Source organism: Helianthus annuus, chromosome 17 (assembly GCF_002127325.2).
Source record: "Helianthus annuus cultivar XRQ/B chromosome 17, HanXRQr2.0-SUNRISE, whole genome shotgun sequence".
NCBI lineage: Eukaryota > Viridiplantae > Streptophyta > Magnoliopsida > Asterales > Asteraceae > Helianthus > Helianthus annuus.
Window position 1 is genome coordinate 34,431,329 of NC_035449.2, and position 18,637 is coordinate 34,449,965.

The window sequence follows — 18,637 nt, forward strand, 5'->3', positions numbered from 1 at the left end:
TCAACTTACAGACTGATTTAGGACATCGTTTTTATACAGACCGAATACAGACAAAGTACAGACACAAGTGCACCAACAAAGAGAGAACATCGAAGAGAAAGAGACTGCTCGGAGGGAGAGAGCGGCGGAGATAGGCGGCAGCGCCGCCGTTAGCGGTGGCGGTGGTGGATCTGAACGGCGCCCCCTTCTCTCGTTTTTCCGAGGATGGTGACATGGTAAGAGGAAGAATCAGATAATTCTTGTTCGATGAAGTTTTGGTTCGCGATTTCGGGTCAAAGTCGGCAGTAGTGGTAGTGGTTTGGTTCCTACGAGTGGTAATTTTAGAGAAAAGATGAAGACAAAACAAGCTTTTTATTTTCTTTATGTTCGTAGATTTTATACATTTTTTGTTTGTAAATTTGTATGAATTTATTATTAATGTTAATGAATTTGTATAGTTTTTAGTTTTATTTGCTTTTGTATCGGATCTCGCCGATGTTTTATAAATAGAATAAAACTAGAAAAAACATTTTCTTTAAACAAAGCATATTTTTATTGAAGGGTTTGTGACACAAAATCCATCGCCAAAAACCTTTTCTTTTTTCATTTTATTTATTACAAATTCGTCAGAAATGCGTAGTAAACAGGTAGTCGGAAATTTGTCATAAACTATGAAAAAAAATATAAAAATTAAATTTCGTGACAATTGTGTAGCAAAAACTAAAAATTAACTTCTATTAAATGGGTAGAAAAATGCGTAGAAAATGTGTAGCAATTTGTGACAGCCCTTTTCTGTCAGAAAGGGGTAGGAAAATGCGTAGAAAATGCGTAAGAAACCAGTTTCCTACGAGTGGTTTTCCTACATAGGCATTTTGGCACAAATTCGTAGAAAATCGCGAGTTGTGACGAATTTCCTACGGAAAAAGGTGTCAAAAATTTTAATTTTTGTAGTAGTGCCAATTCTATGTTATTGTTTTCCTGGCTTGAGAATAGCCCCGTGACACCCCACTATTTTTAATAAGTAAACATGAATGAGTAATTTTGATATTTTTATCAGTTAAGGAGGAGATATTTGCAATTTTGGTTTCAAATTGGGCACATGTACAGTTATTCAATTGATGAGAACTAATAAGGGCTTTTTATTAAAGGGTTAAAAAGTTCTAATCTTAGTCCACTCAAACATGTTTATGGTATACTAGAAGGTAATGGTTCATTTCCATTACCTAGTACATATAAAATGTCAAAAATGGGGAAATAGAAAAAAGATACATTTATGATCTTTATAGAAGCATAGAATTTGGGTGCTTAGCAAGGTGATCCAGGCGAGCATGTGAGTACACCAGCGCTAGCAGTGAGTTTTGGAGCGTTTTCTCCTGGTTCAGCTTGGATCATGCCTCCTTGTTGTTCACCAGTTAGCGCTGGATCAGATCCGGATGGCACAAAGACAGCTCCATTTTCAAGCACGTCTTTTTCCGTTCTCCAGTTCCAGGTCATCGACTCTGACTCAGGTGCATCAGCCCTCACACAGACCTTCAAAATCATATAAAAGTTGGTTACATTTTTCTAATGCAAGTAAAGTTGATATAGAATACGTACATTCTTCTTGGCGGCGTCATCGGGTGCCAAGAATCTGTTCCCTTGGCTGAGTATAGTTGGGGCCGAGCTACCACCGATGGCATAAGTTCCCCATCTGTCGTAGTTGTTGTTAACAACTTGGAAAAATCCGAATCGACATCTAGGCATTCTTTGGTCACAATTGTCGGTGAACAAGTTAAATGCAACCGTTACAACCATGTTTTTATCCTGATGATGGCCGTCATCAGCCCCAAGCAACATGACCTGTATATTCATTGCAAAAATTAGTGAATTAATTACAGTGTTACATCCATTTCATTAGGGTATTTTGGTCTTTTTACCCTTTTAAACACAGTCCCTAATTTCCTTAGTTAATTATGTTTAAGGACGAAAAGTGATAGTTGCTATATGTTACTTACTTTTGAGTGTTGGGTGAATTTGCAGTTGGAAACGGTTACGTGTGAGCTGCCCAAGGTGACATCGACAAGCCCATCGAAAGCCTTACTGAACGAGCAATGGTCGATCCATATTTGTTTACCACCAGCAACAGTTATACAATCACCATCACTCTTTTGTCTTTGTGTTGCTGGACCATCTCCGCTCTTGATCATGCCTCCTGGAAGCTCTACAACATCGTGGACATTTATGTTAGAAATGATTATGTTCTTGACATCCATAAGGGTGAGACCCCCGTTGGTGATCTCAACTTTCGCCCCTCGACCATCGATGGTCTTGTCGCTGGCTACCACGAGCTCCTGAGTCAAAGAAATCACCATATCTTTTTCAAAAGTGATCCACAAGGGCCTGCCTTGGGTGACACCGAACCGGAGTGTGCCTTCTTTTGGATTTGCCGGATCATCATCCGCTTCACTGGTGACAACGTAGACATCACCACCTTTTCCGCCTGTAGTCCCCTTTGCAAAACCTTGGGCACAATCGGCCATCGCTTGTCGATTGTCCGCCCAGTCTGCTTTGCACCTCCAGCACTGGTCCATTATGTTCACTGCTTCACATGCTTGCATGCTCCTCCTGGTAGGTGGAGAACTGTAAAGGAATTTATATATACACATGTTAATATAGATGTATGTATGTATACGACATCGAAGATCATTTAGATCAATTTATAACGTGTTCGGAAAGTAAAAAGTCACATTTCGGTCTCTTCGCCAGGACGTACAGCTTGCACCAAAGTGACGAGTGCTAAGGTGAAAAACAAGATGTAACAACAATGTTTGATCTCCATTGTATAATTGTTTTCTTAAGGTAGTTTTGTTCACTAAACAAGTGAATAACTTGTTTAATTGTTGTGGTTCTTCATGGAGATTGATCTCATCATTTATATAACATACTTTTGTTTATATGCATTCAGTAATTAGCGGGACACCAAGAGCTAATAATGTGGATCAAATAATTTGCACCAAGAGATCCAACATGATATTAGAACATAGTTTTGACTGTTAATTAAATACGTAAATTATGTCTCGGTCATCAACGAAATGAGAGATAGAGAATGATTGTCGGGGTCCTACTTCTGTATAACTAAATACATAAATTATATGTAAATACTTTTTAATTAACTATAGTCACATATTAACTCCAGAAAAAAAATAATATTAAATTATAGTTTTGACCATTAACTATATAGTCATATATATTAACTCTAGAAAGAAAATAATTTTATTGAATAGTTTTGACCATTAACTATGCAGATAAAGTGATAGAGGAAGTGTAAACAATTTCTCTTATCTTATCTTATATTATGTTTGCGACCACAGGATCAAAACACGTGTTCCTACATTAGTTTTCCTAGATAAGGGCAAAACAGACAATTCATTCAATCAGCAGATCACGAGTTCGTTACACCACTGTCCTGGTAATTATGAATTGTATCAGTTTCAAATATTCATAATTTTTAAAACTATACATTGCGGTTTTCATTTCTACTTCTACATGATTAGGGTTTAATCTATTGTTGTTTTCAATGGATCCATAGAGCATAACCGAACGAAACACAGATGTTGATTTTGAAGACGTTGAATTCGTCAGTGAGCATGGTGGTGACCAGAGAGTTACGATTGAGGAAGTTAGAAATCTCATTTCTGCAAATATTGTAACTGAGGGTTCCAAAAGAAATTAATTTCGCATGTTATTATTTAAACAAATCGCATGTTATGAAAAGCATGCGGGTTTTCACATGTTATGAGTCCAAAAAATCCCATGTTATGAAAAGGCATAACATGCTGGTTTCGCATGTTATGTATCGTACAAAGTGCCTTAATGTACGACACGTACACGACGAAAGTTCACATGTTAAAAAAATAAATACAATTTCGCATGTTATACAATTTCACATGTTTATAATGTCGCATGTTATACAATTTAGCATGTTACATTTTCGCATGTTGTTATGGAAACCCAAATTCACATGTTAGTTACATGTATTCACATGTTGATAATGCATCGCGTACGCGTCGTACGTAAAGGCATTTTGTACGTTAGTTACAAGTATTCGCATGTTCGATTGTGGTCGGTCGTTTTTCTTGCTCCGTTGCTCCTACACAACTGACAACAACAATCGCATCAAAATTTTTATCATTCTAGTAAACATTGCGTTCGATTGGAGATATATCACCTCCCAAAGCTGTTGTAGTTGTGATAATCGTCGGATGAACAATCGATTGGATGAAATCGCACCAGCAGACGTCGATTGCAGAAGAGTCGGTTTGAGAAGAAGGTAATGTTTTGATGTTGATATAGGGTTTAAAAGTATTTGGATTATGAAATTTGAAATATCCGAACGAAATTACCGGGATTTTGATAGAGGAATTGTCAATTTTATCCATCGCGGTTGGTTTTATTTATATTATTTTGATTAATTTAATTATATAAATTAATTTCACAGCGTTTAATAGATAGAAGATCGGACGGCTGGGCTTATCGCGTACATAATGTAGGATAAGAGGTATTGTACGTTAACCGGCCTCTAAAGTGATATATATCCATTCCAAAGTCCAAACTAAATATCGGACAGATTTAACCGTCTAATAAACAGGTCCGTGTAACTTAGGCTAAAGGGTGTGGGGGTATGGGTTGAGTCATCATTTGTCATTTAGGGCTATCAATGACACTCACAGCCTTCTTGGAGCATGGATGATGGTTCGCGTGGAGTGAACCATGTTTATCAGGGACCACCTTTCTCTTTTTCCAATGCTTTCTTTTTCCTTCTCGTAAAGAAAAAAATATATTAAAATAAATAAGGGGATAGTGGTTTGGATTTTGAACACACCCTTAGGGTAGTGGTTTTGAATGATGGATTAGAGGTGGATACATGACGCTGATGTGATTGGTCATATAGGTCATAACCACACTTTTTAGCCTTATAAAGCATTAACAACATGCTACATTATCTCCTAATCTTAATTAAAACCACTGCAAACTAGTTATAAGGAGCATCAAAGTCATTACGTTTCCACTTTCATTATAGTTGAAATGACCGTTAAAGCTTTGGGTGTGGAGCCTAACCAATCAAATTATCCTATTTCCATTTAAAAAACTTAATTAATAATTAGTAATTTAGTTAAAACCACTACAGTATTGTAAAAGTATAGTTTAATTAAAGGCTTTGTGCCTATATGATGTTGAGATAATGCTTTAACCCTCTCAAGTACACATAGTCTAAGATTAGACCTTATTAATTAGTTCTCATTAAACACTATTAGTCGTCCATGCATGCTCTATCCTCATGTGTACCTTAGCGACCTGAGAAAACATGCTAAAATGTGTCAACATTAGGGTAGTGTGTTCACAAGTTTCTATGACTAAAGCCTTTTGAAACCGAAGCTGACTGTTTGTGTTTTTTGCCTTCCACCACTTCTAACATAAACGATGGTGAGATGTTAGGTTAATTTTACACCCGTTTGACCTCTAGTCGTGTTAGCACGACTAACGCGGGTGGGGTTTGTCAAACCTGGTAGTACTACTCAAGATTACCTCGCTAACCCTTTTACTAATGATTCAAGATGTAAGGACTTTCATGATATGTTTGGGATTTGTAAGACCCTGTCATGTTTTAACCAAAAGAGACGCAGCGGAAATACTGACCTAAAAATTTCTTTCTTTATTAACTGTTTGAGATACTTGAAGATTCATTTATAAAATGTTAAATGCCTTCTTGAAAAGAATTACAACATTCATTCTTAATTAACGTATCAAATGTAATATATAAATACAAACTATGTGACCACCCTTCCCGTAGAATCCTTGCTCTTTGACTCGATCTACACCCGCTTGTCCTTGATGGTGATAGAGAAAATCTGTGCAAATCCTGTGGTCACCATATACAACCAACCCATTAGTAATTAATAACATCATATAAAATTAAATACATATATTTAAAGACCATATAGCATTCTAGCTACATAATTCTATTTCGTTTGATTATCCTCTTGAATCCACTTGCTCCAAAGTCGACACCAATTCCTCAAGAGCCCAACGTTCTCATACCTGCATTACATTTCTTTCTCAACGGAACACGATTAGTAACACATAATCTCAATATATTGAAAATTCACATCTTCGCATGACCATGTATCATTGGTATACACTCATTCAACTACAACACGTGTATGCACTTTCCTAAAACCAATTACATGCCAACCACTCCCCTACATATATCACACATATAAGTTCACGTTACTTACGTCCACTATGATTACATATCTACAACACACATACAAGTCTCGATCGACTTATTTACATTCGATTATCACACTTATTCATGCATACAACTATCCATCTATAACTGTAACGCTTCGCATTTCCATACTTTCCTTATTTAGAATAGTAATGTTGTAATTCTATTTTTGGAAACTTGTACTTATGTTGTATTCTATTTCGCTTCAATTTTGTAATCCGAGACTAGTGATCATAATGGAAATTCAAGTATTTTATATTTTTATTCACATTTATGTTGTTCATGTTAGACTTGTTTGCATGTTTATACTCAAAATCAATGTCTTAAACACCATTATACATATTTTGTGCTTGCACAGTAAAAAATTATGCTTATTACACTTAAAACCGGCTAAAACACACAACATAACAGAACTTGGACCTCCGAGAGGAAGGGAAATGCCTTTCGCATGAAAGGACCCCCCTTTCGTGAGAAAGAGGCCTATCGCTCCAAACTTCCTTTCGCTCGAAAGCTCCCTCTCGTCCCAAGCTCACCCTAAACCAATAAAGAAGCATGCTACTTCACTCATTTCCCCCTCCCAGACGCCCAGACTTACACTCAGACGCTCTAAAGCCCCTTTGCAATCAGAACCATCTCAGTAACATTTCTTTCATTTTCTTTTCATTTCCCTTACATTTTCTTGCATTTTAATTCCATTTCTCTAACTTTTTACAAAACCTTTGGTTTGAATATATCTCATGGACGGTTTGCACGAGTTTCTTTGGGCAAACTGATGTTAAAACCTCACCACATATGAGATTCAAACCAAGAATTACAAACTTTGATTTAAACTTGTTCTTACTTTTCATTTTATTTCCTGTTACGAACTTGGTGGAATCTGGTACCCACCAGACTCACAACTCAGTTCATAGTTGCAGGTTTACGTTAGGGTTAATTTCCACCAAGAAACGATCTGTTTAGGATGAATCAAACAAACGTTTTCGACAAACTTACACCTTTCGCACAAAAGGTAACACCCTTCGAGCAAATGTGCATTCCTTTCGCACGAAAGGGACTGGCTCACATGTTTTCGTTTTCGATTTCATTTCTATTCGATTCCGCGTTCATCAGTTTTACATGGATGAACACCTAAACAGTTTGCTAGTCACAAAGTAAGTTAACCCCGTCCAGCCTCCAACACTTGGTTCACACCTTTTATGTTGAGACGGCACACCTGAGTTGTCCTTAGTTGACTGGTTGGCTATCATACCTACTGTTTTGATTCATATAACAACTACTATTACTGTATTATGGTTACAAACAGAGTTTTATGCATGGATCCTCATTTAAACAGACCAGTCACACGAAGAGTCTGTTACTTGATTTGTTTCGTACTTTTTCGTATTTTAAAGTCTGATCCGAACCCTTATCTCATCAGAATACTCACACCTTTGTTTACCCATTTCAGGGTGACTTCGGTGTACCAACCTTCATCTAATTAGCTCACGGTTTTCGTGGAACTCTACGCAAAACTATGAGTATACTCGATCCCTTTTTCATTTTATACACTTTGGGTGTAACATGTACAATTATACAAAAACACGCAACACTATTAAACATGAGACTTATTGATACTTGTTAATCTCGCATGTTATGTTTACATGTATCTATATGCTCATTAACTTTGCAAGCCTACCTTAACATTTATATCGCTATAGGATTAACGCCTCGCCCGTATTCTTGTGGTATTGTTCAGTAAAACACCATTACACCCTCTTAGTTTTGACGGTGTTGGGTAATCACGATTGCGTTAAACTTTGGTTTGGCATGTAGTTACACTTGTGTAGTATGTTAGTAACAGGATATACATTTATCATGTTGGATACGAGCACCATTAAACATTTTCACTATTATGCCATGTATTCAAACTTGTATACTCGCCAACATTTTGTTGATCATATTTTAATACATGTTACAGGTTGATAGATGATGATCGAAGAAACACAACTAGGGTGGACATAGATACTTACATTAATGAAATAAACAATTATTTATGTTTTGTGATGTTGCCACAATTTTATGTATTTGTTTTGTTAAATAATGTATTCATTTAGCATTTATGAAATTTTGATTAATTGAATATTTTCACAATTAGCGTTATGATGCTACGAGCAATCTTGTTTTCGTCTCACTCTGATGTTTCCGCCATCGGTTGGGGTGTGACAATAACATTCCTATGAATAAGTTCTATCCCTTCATGTGTGTAATACATACTAACGCATTGATCAACAAGATTCAAATCACACATGTGATATATATATATATCCCACGCATACATGCTCACATTCATTATTTGTTTCCTATTCGTACTCGCATACTAGTTCTATCCTTACTCACACCTCGACGCATGAACGAGAACCGGTGTTTCACATGTATAACGAAGCTTAAGAAGCTTCTCGGGAACCTTACGGATCATCGGGACAAAACTGGGATCAACCGGGTATGCGAAGCAAAGAAACAGAGAAACCAAGTTTAGGCATCGCATCGGCGACGCCTAACCCCAGCGTAGGCAACGCCCTCCAGAAAGTGGCGTCGACAGAAAAAGTGCGTAGGTAGTCCATTAACGCCTCAGCAATCAAAACAACATTAGACAACGCGCCGGTGACGCCTGGGTTGGCCGTCGGCGATGCACCTTCTGTAATACTGACGCTGATTTTTTATTTTTGTTCATTCTACTCACTAAACGTGTGTCCCAGGGGTACTAAGACGTGAAATAATCATTATGCAAGTCCTTAATTCATTCCATACCTTTTCCAACCCAATCCCAATATTCTTTGGCTAAATCTATCGACTAAAAGTTTTGACCCGTTTGTCCCTACGGTGAGGTTTCACCGGGTTGACATCGTACGACCATCAAAACAATTCTCATCCTAGCATTTCTATTATTTGCACATCCTTATTTGATATCAATTATTCATACGTACATAACTTCACTTAAACACAATAAGAAGTGAGATCGATAGTCACTTATCCTTACCCATAACTCCTTATATGGTTCCCTATATTCAACATTCCAAACTTCATTTATAAAATAAGAAGTGATTCCGGAAATCACTTACCTTAAGCATCCATATTCGTGGTCGCTTTCTCACCTCCTCTTGACCTGTTAGCCTTCCGTGCTTGCGTCCTTGACATGATGCGTATCCTTATATGTCACCACAATTACATTCTTGTTAACATACATGATATTACATATCACCAAATCATCGTTAATTCATATCTTGTATTTGACTTTCAATAGTCAATCCTAACAAGCACAAGGCGTAGACTTAATCATGCAACATTCCAAATTTACGCAATTCATCATACCATCAAATATAACATGTAATGACCCATCATGCTATTCTCATACTCATTGACTTTTCATAAAGTCAATGGTCAAGTATACAAACTTCCAACTTAGGAATATATGTCCATATCAATATGGTCGATTATACTTATGACACCATAAACATTTCATACCCATGTAGTAAAATACATATAATCATGTAATCACCTAGTTATATGCACTCACAAACATAATCTATTTCTTCCATACTAGTAATCTCATAATCCTACAACTGACCATAACCATGATTTGCTAACCCAAATTATCATCCCAACATTGTCCCTTCTTAGTACATTCGCGTTCTTCACAATTAACATCAAATTGTTCCCTAACCTCAACGAACAATCTATCAAAGCGTATAGTGTGTACCATACCATTCAAGCATAGAACACAAGCTACAATTGCATAATTCTTACCAAATCTTACAATCAACTATATTTCCACCTAAAGCATATTCTGCATGTTGTTTTCATTCATCAAAAAGCGAAACATCAATTTAATTTTAAACCATATTCAACCTAACTAATAAGGGTTCATCACATATAACATAGTATATCAATAATTGAACAAGGATTGGACATGGGTGACACACCCGTGTCGCCACCTTTACCACTAGAAGTGGGTTTCACCTTTAAACATCAAATTACTTAAAATCATTCATAACCTAAGTTCTATTTGATGATTCTACTACACATTCATGCTTAATTTCATTCTAATTCCAAGATTTTTCGTATACTCTTTTCTTATAACATCACCAAATTCGAAATTACAACTTACCTCGTGTTTATTAGGGATGGATGATGAGGAATTTCATCCCATGCAAGAGATCAAGCTCCATTCCACCTTCACTTTATGGATTTTTTTTGGATGAGTTGGAAGAACTCCCTTCTTCCTTTCCTTGTGTGTGCTGACACACACTCCACCCCTGTATAACATCCTGCACTTTCTATTTTGTAGAAAGTTAATCCAAAACTCCTATTTCAGTCTCTCAAGTTTATTACTTGATCACAATTGTTCCATCTTTCATTTCTTTCTATTTAACACATATTCTAACTAGGTTAATTAGACTAGTTAGACCACTTCATGCTATATACAAGAAATTTACTGGTAAACCAAACATTCGGGTTTGGGGGGCATTACAGGATTAGTATACAAGTGATACAAAGAATTACGTAATCTAAATGTTTGCGTTCATGTTTTCTCCCCAAAAGGAAGTACGTAAAAGTGGGTCGTGAAACTCACCTTAGGATGTGTGCTAAAACCAGCAAGTGTTCGTATAGGTCTATCTATGAGTGTGTGTTCTTATAGGTTCATATAACCCTTAGCATCCAAACAATCCCATCATTTACGTGTTTTGAAAATAATTAACTTATTTACTCAAGTTGACCAAGTTTGACCTGACGACCCGTTGGTGACCCATTAAGTGGATTAATGTTCGTTTATTATCATACAAATCTTAATATACAAGTACAATACAACACATAGCACGTATGGTTCATATTTTAATTTTATCACAATTAAAGTTTCCCTTTTTAGTAAGTCACAAGGAAAAATGACTTTTTGAGAAATCCACTTTACTAACATGTTTAAGTGATTATCTAAGACATCTTAGATCATCACATCACATACCATATGTCTAGAACATCAAATCAACATTCCATTAAAGTTTCCATCATTCTACTTCTCAACATGTTAATACATCCTAACTAACCTATGATCTAGCATGCGAGTTTCCACCTTTTCATACATCAAAACACCTTTACACATTCCATATAACACATTGGCATCATCTTACATAGTCATGCATGTCTAAAACTCATGTTACAAGTTGTAACTTCAGTAAAGTTTCCCTTTTTGGAAATGATACGTAACCGAGCATGGTTCAAGTAATTCAACACACCAAAACACTTTCATATAATCTAACTAGCATATACGAACCAACATTGATCTTCAAATACATCTAGCATGCAATCCTATACATTCCAATATCAATAAAGTTTCCATTATTAGAAACCTTTAAACACTATATGATTAACATCACCAAAATCATACAGTCAATACAGTAACACATAATAACGTTAAAGTCACCATTTTTTATCGAAACAATTATATGGATGAACTACGGTTTTAGCCAAAATTTGATATCACAAAAATAATCAAAATCGAACCAAGAATCTTATTTCAATGCGTTAGTGGTGGCGAGAGTTGATCATCAGTGCGTTCAATTGCAAGATCCAAGATGGAATGAAGGTGTATTGGTGGTGGTTAATGTGCGATAGGTTTGGAGTGGGGGTTGGGGTGCGACAGCACGGGGAGGGGAGGGGGTAGGGTATGTGTTTTTTTAATACAAATCTTTATATATGGTAGGGTAATCCATGGGCTGTAGGGTGGGTTGTTGGTACCTCCTTTGGTTGTTTTAATTAAAAATTTCAATAATTACAATAATTCCCCTAAACTATAGTTTTTATAAAATTCCCTCTTTGTATTAAAAATTTCAAATCCAAGTAGTTACGCGTAAACATACGCGATTTCACGAAAGTTCACATAATACACGTAAAGGCCACATAACATATAAATTCACATAACTTATATTTATTTAATTGTTCGATATTTATTTCGATTGATACCAACGTAAAAGGAAAGGGCTTGTATAACTCGGCAACTCTCCGAATTACCATTACGTGAGTGTTCTTGTAATAACTTGAGTGTTCTTGTAATAACTGGCACACTTAATTAACCATAATCAAGTGTAATGCATGAATGGATGTTTGAGATAACGGAGTTTGTGTTAACGGTGTTAACATGAAAATGGCAGTTGTCACACCATGTCATGACACGTTATGATTTACGTTTATATGTTATTTAGTTATTTGATTTAACAAGACATGTTTTACCCGGACGAGCAATTAGTTTGGTGAATGTAAATATGTTATGTTTAATGATTTGATTTTTACATTTAAAAACCTTTTGTGACTTTACATTTAAAAATATTAACTCTATTTTTATTTTTATTTTTATCTTTATTTACCTGATAATGTTTTCGGGTTTATTACCTGGGCAAACCTTTACTCAGACGTACTTGTGGTTTTTGTAAGTTAAGTTATTAAGAAGATATACACGAAAGGGCCGGGTGCTTGAGAGTTAAAAGGTGCTTTAGTTAAAAGAGACATTTGAAGTTGTTAATGTAATAATGTAAACTTTTCAGTTCATTGAAAATTATGTAAGTATTTATTTTTTATGGAATGGTGTTTGATTATGATTTCTTTATAACTAATACGTTAGCCCTAGTCGGGTTGAAGTGTTACAATGGTTCTGAACCAGTACCCGAAATATCAACGTATTCCGTAAATACTAGAAGGGAAACCGTAACAATAGTCAAAATTGTTTTCTAATATCATGCTGGATCTCTTGGTGGAAATTATTTGATCCACATTATTAGTTCTTGGTAGCCCGCTAATTACTGAATGTATATAAACAAAAAATTGTTATATAAATGATGAGGTCGATCTCCATGAAAAACCACAACAATCAAACAAGTTATTCACTGGTTTAGTGAATAAAACTACCTTACGAAAACAATCATACAATGGGGATCAAACATTGTTGTTGCATCTTGTATTTTACCTTAGCACTTGTCACTTTGGTGCAAGCTGTACATCCTGGCCAAGAGATCGAATTGTGAGTTTTTACTTTACGCACACGTTATAAATCCAACGATACATCGATGTCTTATACATATGTATATGTATATTGACATGTTATAATTAATTCTTTTACAGACCTCCACCTACCAGGAGGAGCATGCAAGCATGTGAAGCAGTGAACATAATGGACCAGTGCTGGAGGTGCAAAGCAGACTGGGCGGACAATCGACAAGCGATGGCCGATTGTGCCCAAGGTTTTGCAAAGGGGACTACAGGCGGAAAAGGTGGTGATGTCTACGTTGTCACCAGTGAAGCGGATGATGATCCGGCAAATCCAAAAGAAGGCACACTCCGGTTCGGTGTCACCCAAGGCAGGCCCTTGTGGATCACTTTTGAAAAAGATATGGTGATTTCTTTGACTCAGGAGCTCGTGGTAGCCAGCGACAAGACCATCGATGGTCGAGGGGCGAAAGTTGAGATCACCAACGGGGGTCTCACCCTTATGGATGTCAAGAACATAATCATTTCTAACATAAATGTCCACGATGTTGTAGAGCTTCCAGGAGGCATGATCAAGAGCGGAGATGGTCCAGCAACACAAAGACAAAAGAGTGATGGTGATTGTATAACTGTTGCTGGTGGTAAACAAATATGGATCGACCATTGCTCGTTCAGTAAGGCTTTCGATGGGCTTGTCGATGTCACCTTGGGCAGCTCACACGTAACCGTTTCCAACTGCAAATTCACCCAACACTCAAAAGTAAGTAACATATAGCAACTATCACTTTTCGTCCTTAAACATAATTAACTAAGGAAATTAGGGACTGTGTTTAAAAGGGTAAAAAGACCAAAATACCCTAATGAAATGGATGTAACACTGTAATTAATTCACTAATTTTTGCAATGAATATACAGGTCATGTTGCTTGGGGCTGATGACGGCCATCATCAGGATAAAAACATGGTTGTAACGGTTGCATTTAACTTGTTCACCGACAATTGTGACCAAAGAATGCCTAGATGTCGATTCGGATTTTTCCAAGTTGTTAACAACAACTACGACAGATGGGGAACTTATGCCATCGGTGGTAGCTCGGCCCCAACTATACTCAGCCAAGGGAACAGATTCTTGGCACCCGATGACGCCGCCAAGAAGAATGTACGTATTCTATATCAACTTTACTTGCATTAGAAAAATGTAACCAACTTTTATATGATTTTGAAGGTCTGTGTGAGGGCTGATGCACCTGAGTCAGAGTCGATGACCTGGAACTGGAGAACGGAAAAAGACGTGCTTGAAAATGGAGCTGTCTTTGTGCCATCCGGATCTGATCCAGCGCTAACTGGTGAACAACAAGGAGGCATGATCCAAGCTGAACCAGGAGAAAACGCTCCAAAACTCACTGCTAGCGCTGGTGTACTCACATGCTCGCCTGGATCACCTTGCTAAGCACCCAAATTCTATGCTTCTATAAAGATCATAAATGTATCTTTTTTCTATGTCCCCATTTTTGACATTTTATATGTACTAAGGTAATGGAAATGAACCATTACCTTCTAGTATACCATAAACATGTTTGAGTGGACTAGTGTCCAAACATGTTGTTTTGTATTCATAAGATTTTGTTGATAAACGTATGTACGTTTATCTTTTAATGTAATAATTATTTCTCGTTCATGTTTTAATACTAAGCAAGTTGAATATATGAATATGTTTGCTTCAAGTATAAATAGGTTTTATTGAACCGTCAAACAAATACTTATATATGCAACATTTTATTTTCAATTCAATTAAACCCTTAAGAAATCATGAAAAGTAATGTATTTAAGATATAAATGTATATAATCATTTCATCACCAACGTCTTCTCTCAAATTATCATCGAGGTTACATATACACGAACAACTTGATGCTTCTTTTATAAATTTATAACTACTACCTTTTCTAATCCCAGTGGAGGGGAGACCCCATATTATACCAACATCTCTTTCGGTTCTTCGGTGATCCCGAGGTGTACATTTCCATTCTATCTGGATCGGGTATCATAAGTCAGCGTTTCTACAATTAGATAGCGACTTTTCATATATAATTTTTTATATCATAGTAGTAGCAATGTTTAATTTGTTTACTTTTATGTAAACTAGAGTATTGATTTAAAAAAAAAAAGTTACAATACTAGAAAACATGGCTTTCACCGACAGACACACCCATCTTGATATAAGAGCTCACTAAGACTTGGTAATGGGTCGATCGTTTTGATAGGAGTCTTCGACTTAGGCCGGTCTGAGGTGGAAGTGTGGTTAGAGGGTAATTTTGGGTTTTATAAATCTGAGCTTTTGTGTTTTAAGGAAGAGTTTTGGTACCAACTTAAATGTTTTAAAACTAACTGTTAGAACTCATTTAGCGTAGCTGACTTTTGCATCTATGTTAGGTTATTTGCAAGATTTTATTCAATTTAATTTTTAATTAAACGGTTATAAGGATTTATCTAAAATTTTAGCAATAGAAGTATAATATTTGTGGTGTAATAATTAATGACATTCTTTATTAGCTTAATTAGAATAACCCCGGTTGATGGATTATGGATACTCTATATTTATCAGTTTAGTTACCACAATTAGAAGTTGTTTTATTGTCCTTATATGGTTCTCTTGGTGTGCATTATTTCTTGGCAGTTAAACGAATTTTTGTATACACAAAATTTCTTATCTAGAAGATGAAGATCTTCCAGAAAAATTAGGCAAGATCAAGAATCATAGAACTAACAAATAAAATACTTTAGGTTAGAATCATATATATTTATGATGAAACAGTATTCAGTTTTGCTTTTTACCTTAATCTATGTTTTTATGGTGCCAAGTATCTTAGCTCGATCCGTGAGAAATGAAACCAACTATGAAGAAACTGATGACAAAATGTGACCCCTTTTATTTTCTTTTCTCTTCCAATATGCAAATTTAGTTTGAAAGGATGTATTATATATAATTAACATGTACACATTCTTTTATAGAGCCCAACTGGGAATAACTTCAACAAGGAGAAAACTGCAACAATGTGCAGCAGAAAACCTAATCGACAAGTGCTGGAGGTGCAAGCCCGACTGGGCACAAAACCGGCAAGAATTAGCCAAATGCGCACTTGGTTTCGCAAAAGGAACCACCGGCGGCCAAGGTGGTGAAATCTACATTGTCATTGATCCTTCAGACGATGATGCGGCAAATCCAAAGACAGGGACCCTCCGCTTTGGTGTCATCCAAAATAAACCTTTGTGGATCACCTTTGAAAAAGATATGATCATCAGTTTGAAACACGAGTTGGTAATAAATAAAGACAAGACAATTGATGGTAGAGGTGTCAAAGTTGAGATTGCGAATGGTGCCGGTTTCATCCTTCCAAACATCACCAATGTGATCATTCATGGGATCCACATGCATGATATTAAAGAAACCGAAGGGGGGTTGATCAAGGCTGTGGAGGATAAACCGGCAGGGCCGAGACATAAGACTGATGGTGATGGTATCACCATACATGGTTCTTCCAAGATATGGATCGACCATTGCTCCCTCAGTAAGGGTGTCGATGGGCTCATTGATGTCACCTTGGGTAGCACAGATATAACGGTTTCCAATTGCAAATTCACCCAACACCAAAAAGTAATAACAAAACCTATATTTGAATTCAATTCATATTTTTGTTCAGGAAAAATCACGGTAATATCCTTTTTAAAGTTATGCGGGATCAATCAGGGTGCGACAAGTGTCTTTTGACACAATAGATTTCAATCTAACAAAATAAATATAACATTGTGCAACAAATTCAATCATTTTGATGTAACATATTCACCCTGACGCAGCAGATCCATAGTGTTGTGGTAGACGCCCCTCCAATAAAAAAATGATTTTTTTTTTTTCAAATTAAACATGGTGCATGACTGCATGAGATTTCACTCAATTGTAGAACATTATAATCAAGGATCTAAGACTATCCACCTTGGTGATCAAACTCTCCAAACGGTTGCTAGGTGGATAATAAGACAAAAAAAAAACAATTTTCTAATTTAATAATTCATTATTTTTCACAACCAGTTTGTGTACACAACCCAAGGTTGCAACCACTTATATTAATATTTAATTGTTTTTTTTGTCTTTTTCCTTGTAAACAATAACTATAAATCATTTTTATTTAATAAAATATTAGTTTAGGTTGGGTTGTGATTGTGAGTGAAAATTTGAATTGGGTTGGGTTGTATAGGTGGAAGAAAGAGAAATTAGTATTTTATTAAAAGATTGGGTTGGGTTATGTTGTAATAGTGGATAGTCTAATCTGTTGGTGATTGGTTACCCGTATGATTGTTGGAAGTTATTGGAAATAAAAAATAAAAAAGAAAGTAAAAGGACTATTCTTATGATGTCAAAAAAAAATAAAGTTTATTTTGTTACTATCCTTGGTCAAAATGGAGATTTCGTGATTTTTTCTTTTTTCTTCTTTTACTGAACTTTAGGTCATGTTGTTTGGGTCTGACGACAAATATCTACAAGACAAAAATATGCAAGCTACTGTTGCATTCAACATGTTCACTGATGGATGTGACCAAAGAATGCCTAGATGTCGATTAGGGCTTTTCCAGGTTGTTAACAACAATTATGACCAATGGGGATTCTACGCCCTCGGTGGCAGCGCGGCCCCAACAATACTCAGCCATGGCAACAGATTCTTTGCCCCCAATGACCCTATAAAAAAAAATGTATTCCCATATATCATTACGTTTAGATGTATGAATCTTATTATTTGAATGGCTCTAACACTGAAGCTTTTATATGGTTTTGAAGGTCGTGAGGAAATCTGATGCACCAGAGGCAGAGTTGATGACATGGAACTGGAGATCACAAAAAGACTCTCTTGAAAATGGAGCAATCTTTGTGCCATCCGGGTCTGATCCGACGCTAACCCCTGTACAACAAGGCCTCATGATTCAAGCTGAACCAGGGGAATCTGTTCCAAAGCTCACCAGTAATGCTGGTGCACTATCATGCGTGCCCGGACAACCTTGTTAAGCACCAGCTTACTAACTTTTGTAATGATCATATTTATGATATTTTATGTATATTAAGCCAATGGAAATGAACCATTACATTAATATGGCTCAAGAAATCTCCAGGTGTACCATTTCCTAGACTTTTATATTCGATCGTGTAACAAATGCCCAACACCATATGAGATTCCTACACATTAGTCATGGTAAGTCTTTGTTGGGTCCTGTACACGGATTTTAAAACAATTTAATGCAGCATAAATCTGTGTACGAGCCGATCCAAATCAGAACATTGAATCACCCACCAGAGTCTGGAGTCTGAATGCAAACCAATTAGGGTGTTCTGGT

The 18,637-nt window shown here is 36.3% G+C and overlaps 3 protein-coding genes across 3 annotated transcripts; 2 read left to right on the forward strand and 1 right to left on the reverse strand.

The window, feature by feature from the left end:
- Nucleotides 1–1,207: 1,207 nt before the first annotated feature.
- On the reverse strand, nucleotides 1,208–2,847 carry LOC110925751 (pectate lyase 1). The gene is made up of 4 exons (XM_022169604.2): nucleotides 2,706–2,847; nucleotides 1,974–2,598; nucleotides 1,576–1,818; nucleotides 1,208–1,509 (listed from the first exon to the last, which is right to left on the reverse strand). Exons 1-4 carry the CDS (start codon nucleotides 2,795–2,797, stop codon nucleotides 1,285–1,287), a joined length of 1,185 nt encoding a protein of 394 aa, XP_022025296.1. The 5' UTR covers nucleotides 2,798–2,847; the 3' UTR covers nucleotides 1,208–1,284.
- A 10,292-nt stretch (nucleotides 2,848–13,139) lies between these two features.
- LOC110925642 (pectate lyase 1) lies at nucleotides 13,140–14,961 on the forward strand. Its single transcript, XM_022169540.2, has 4 exons — nucleotides 13,140–13,292; nucleotides 13,394–14,018; nucleotides 14,174–14,416; nucleotides 14,483–14,961. The coding sequence occupies exons 1-4, from the start codon at nucleotides 13,201–13,203 to the stop codon at nucleotides 14,705–14,707; spliced, it is 1,185 nt and encodes a 394-aa protein (XP_022025232.1). The 5' UTR covers nucleotides 13,140–13,200; the 3' UTR covers nucleotides 14,708–14,961.
- Nucleotides 14,962–16,058: 1,097 nt separating this feature from the next.
- Nucleotides 16,059–18,311, forward strand: LOC110925839 (pectate lyase 1). Its single transcript, XM_022169667.2, has 4 exons — nucleotides 16,059–16,174; nucleotides 16,268–16,910; nucleotides 17,759–18,001; nucleotides 18,087–18,311. Exons 1-4 carry the CDS (start codon nucleotides 16,059–16,061, stop codon nucleotides 18,309–18,311), a joined length of 1,227 nt encoding a protein of 408 aa, XP_022025359.1.
- Nucleotides 18,312–18,637: the final 326 nt, after the last annotated feature.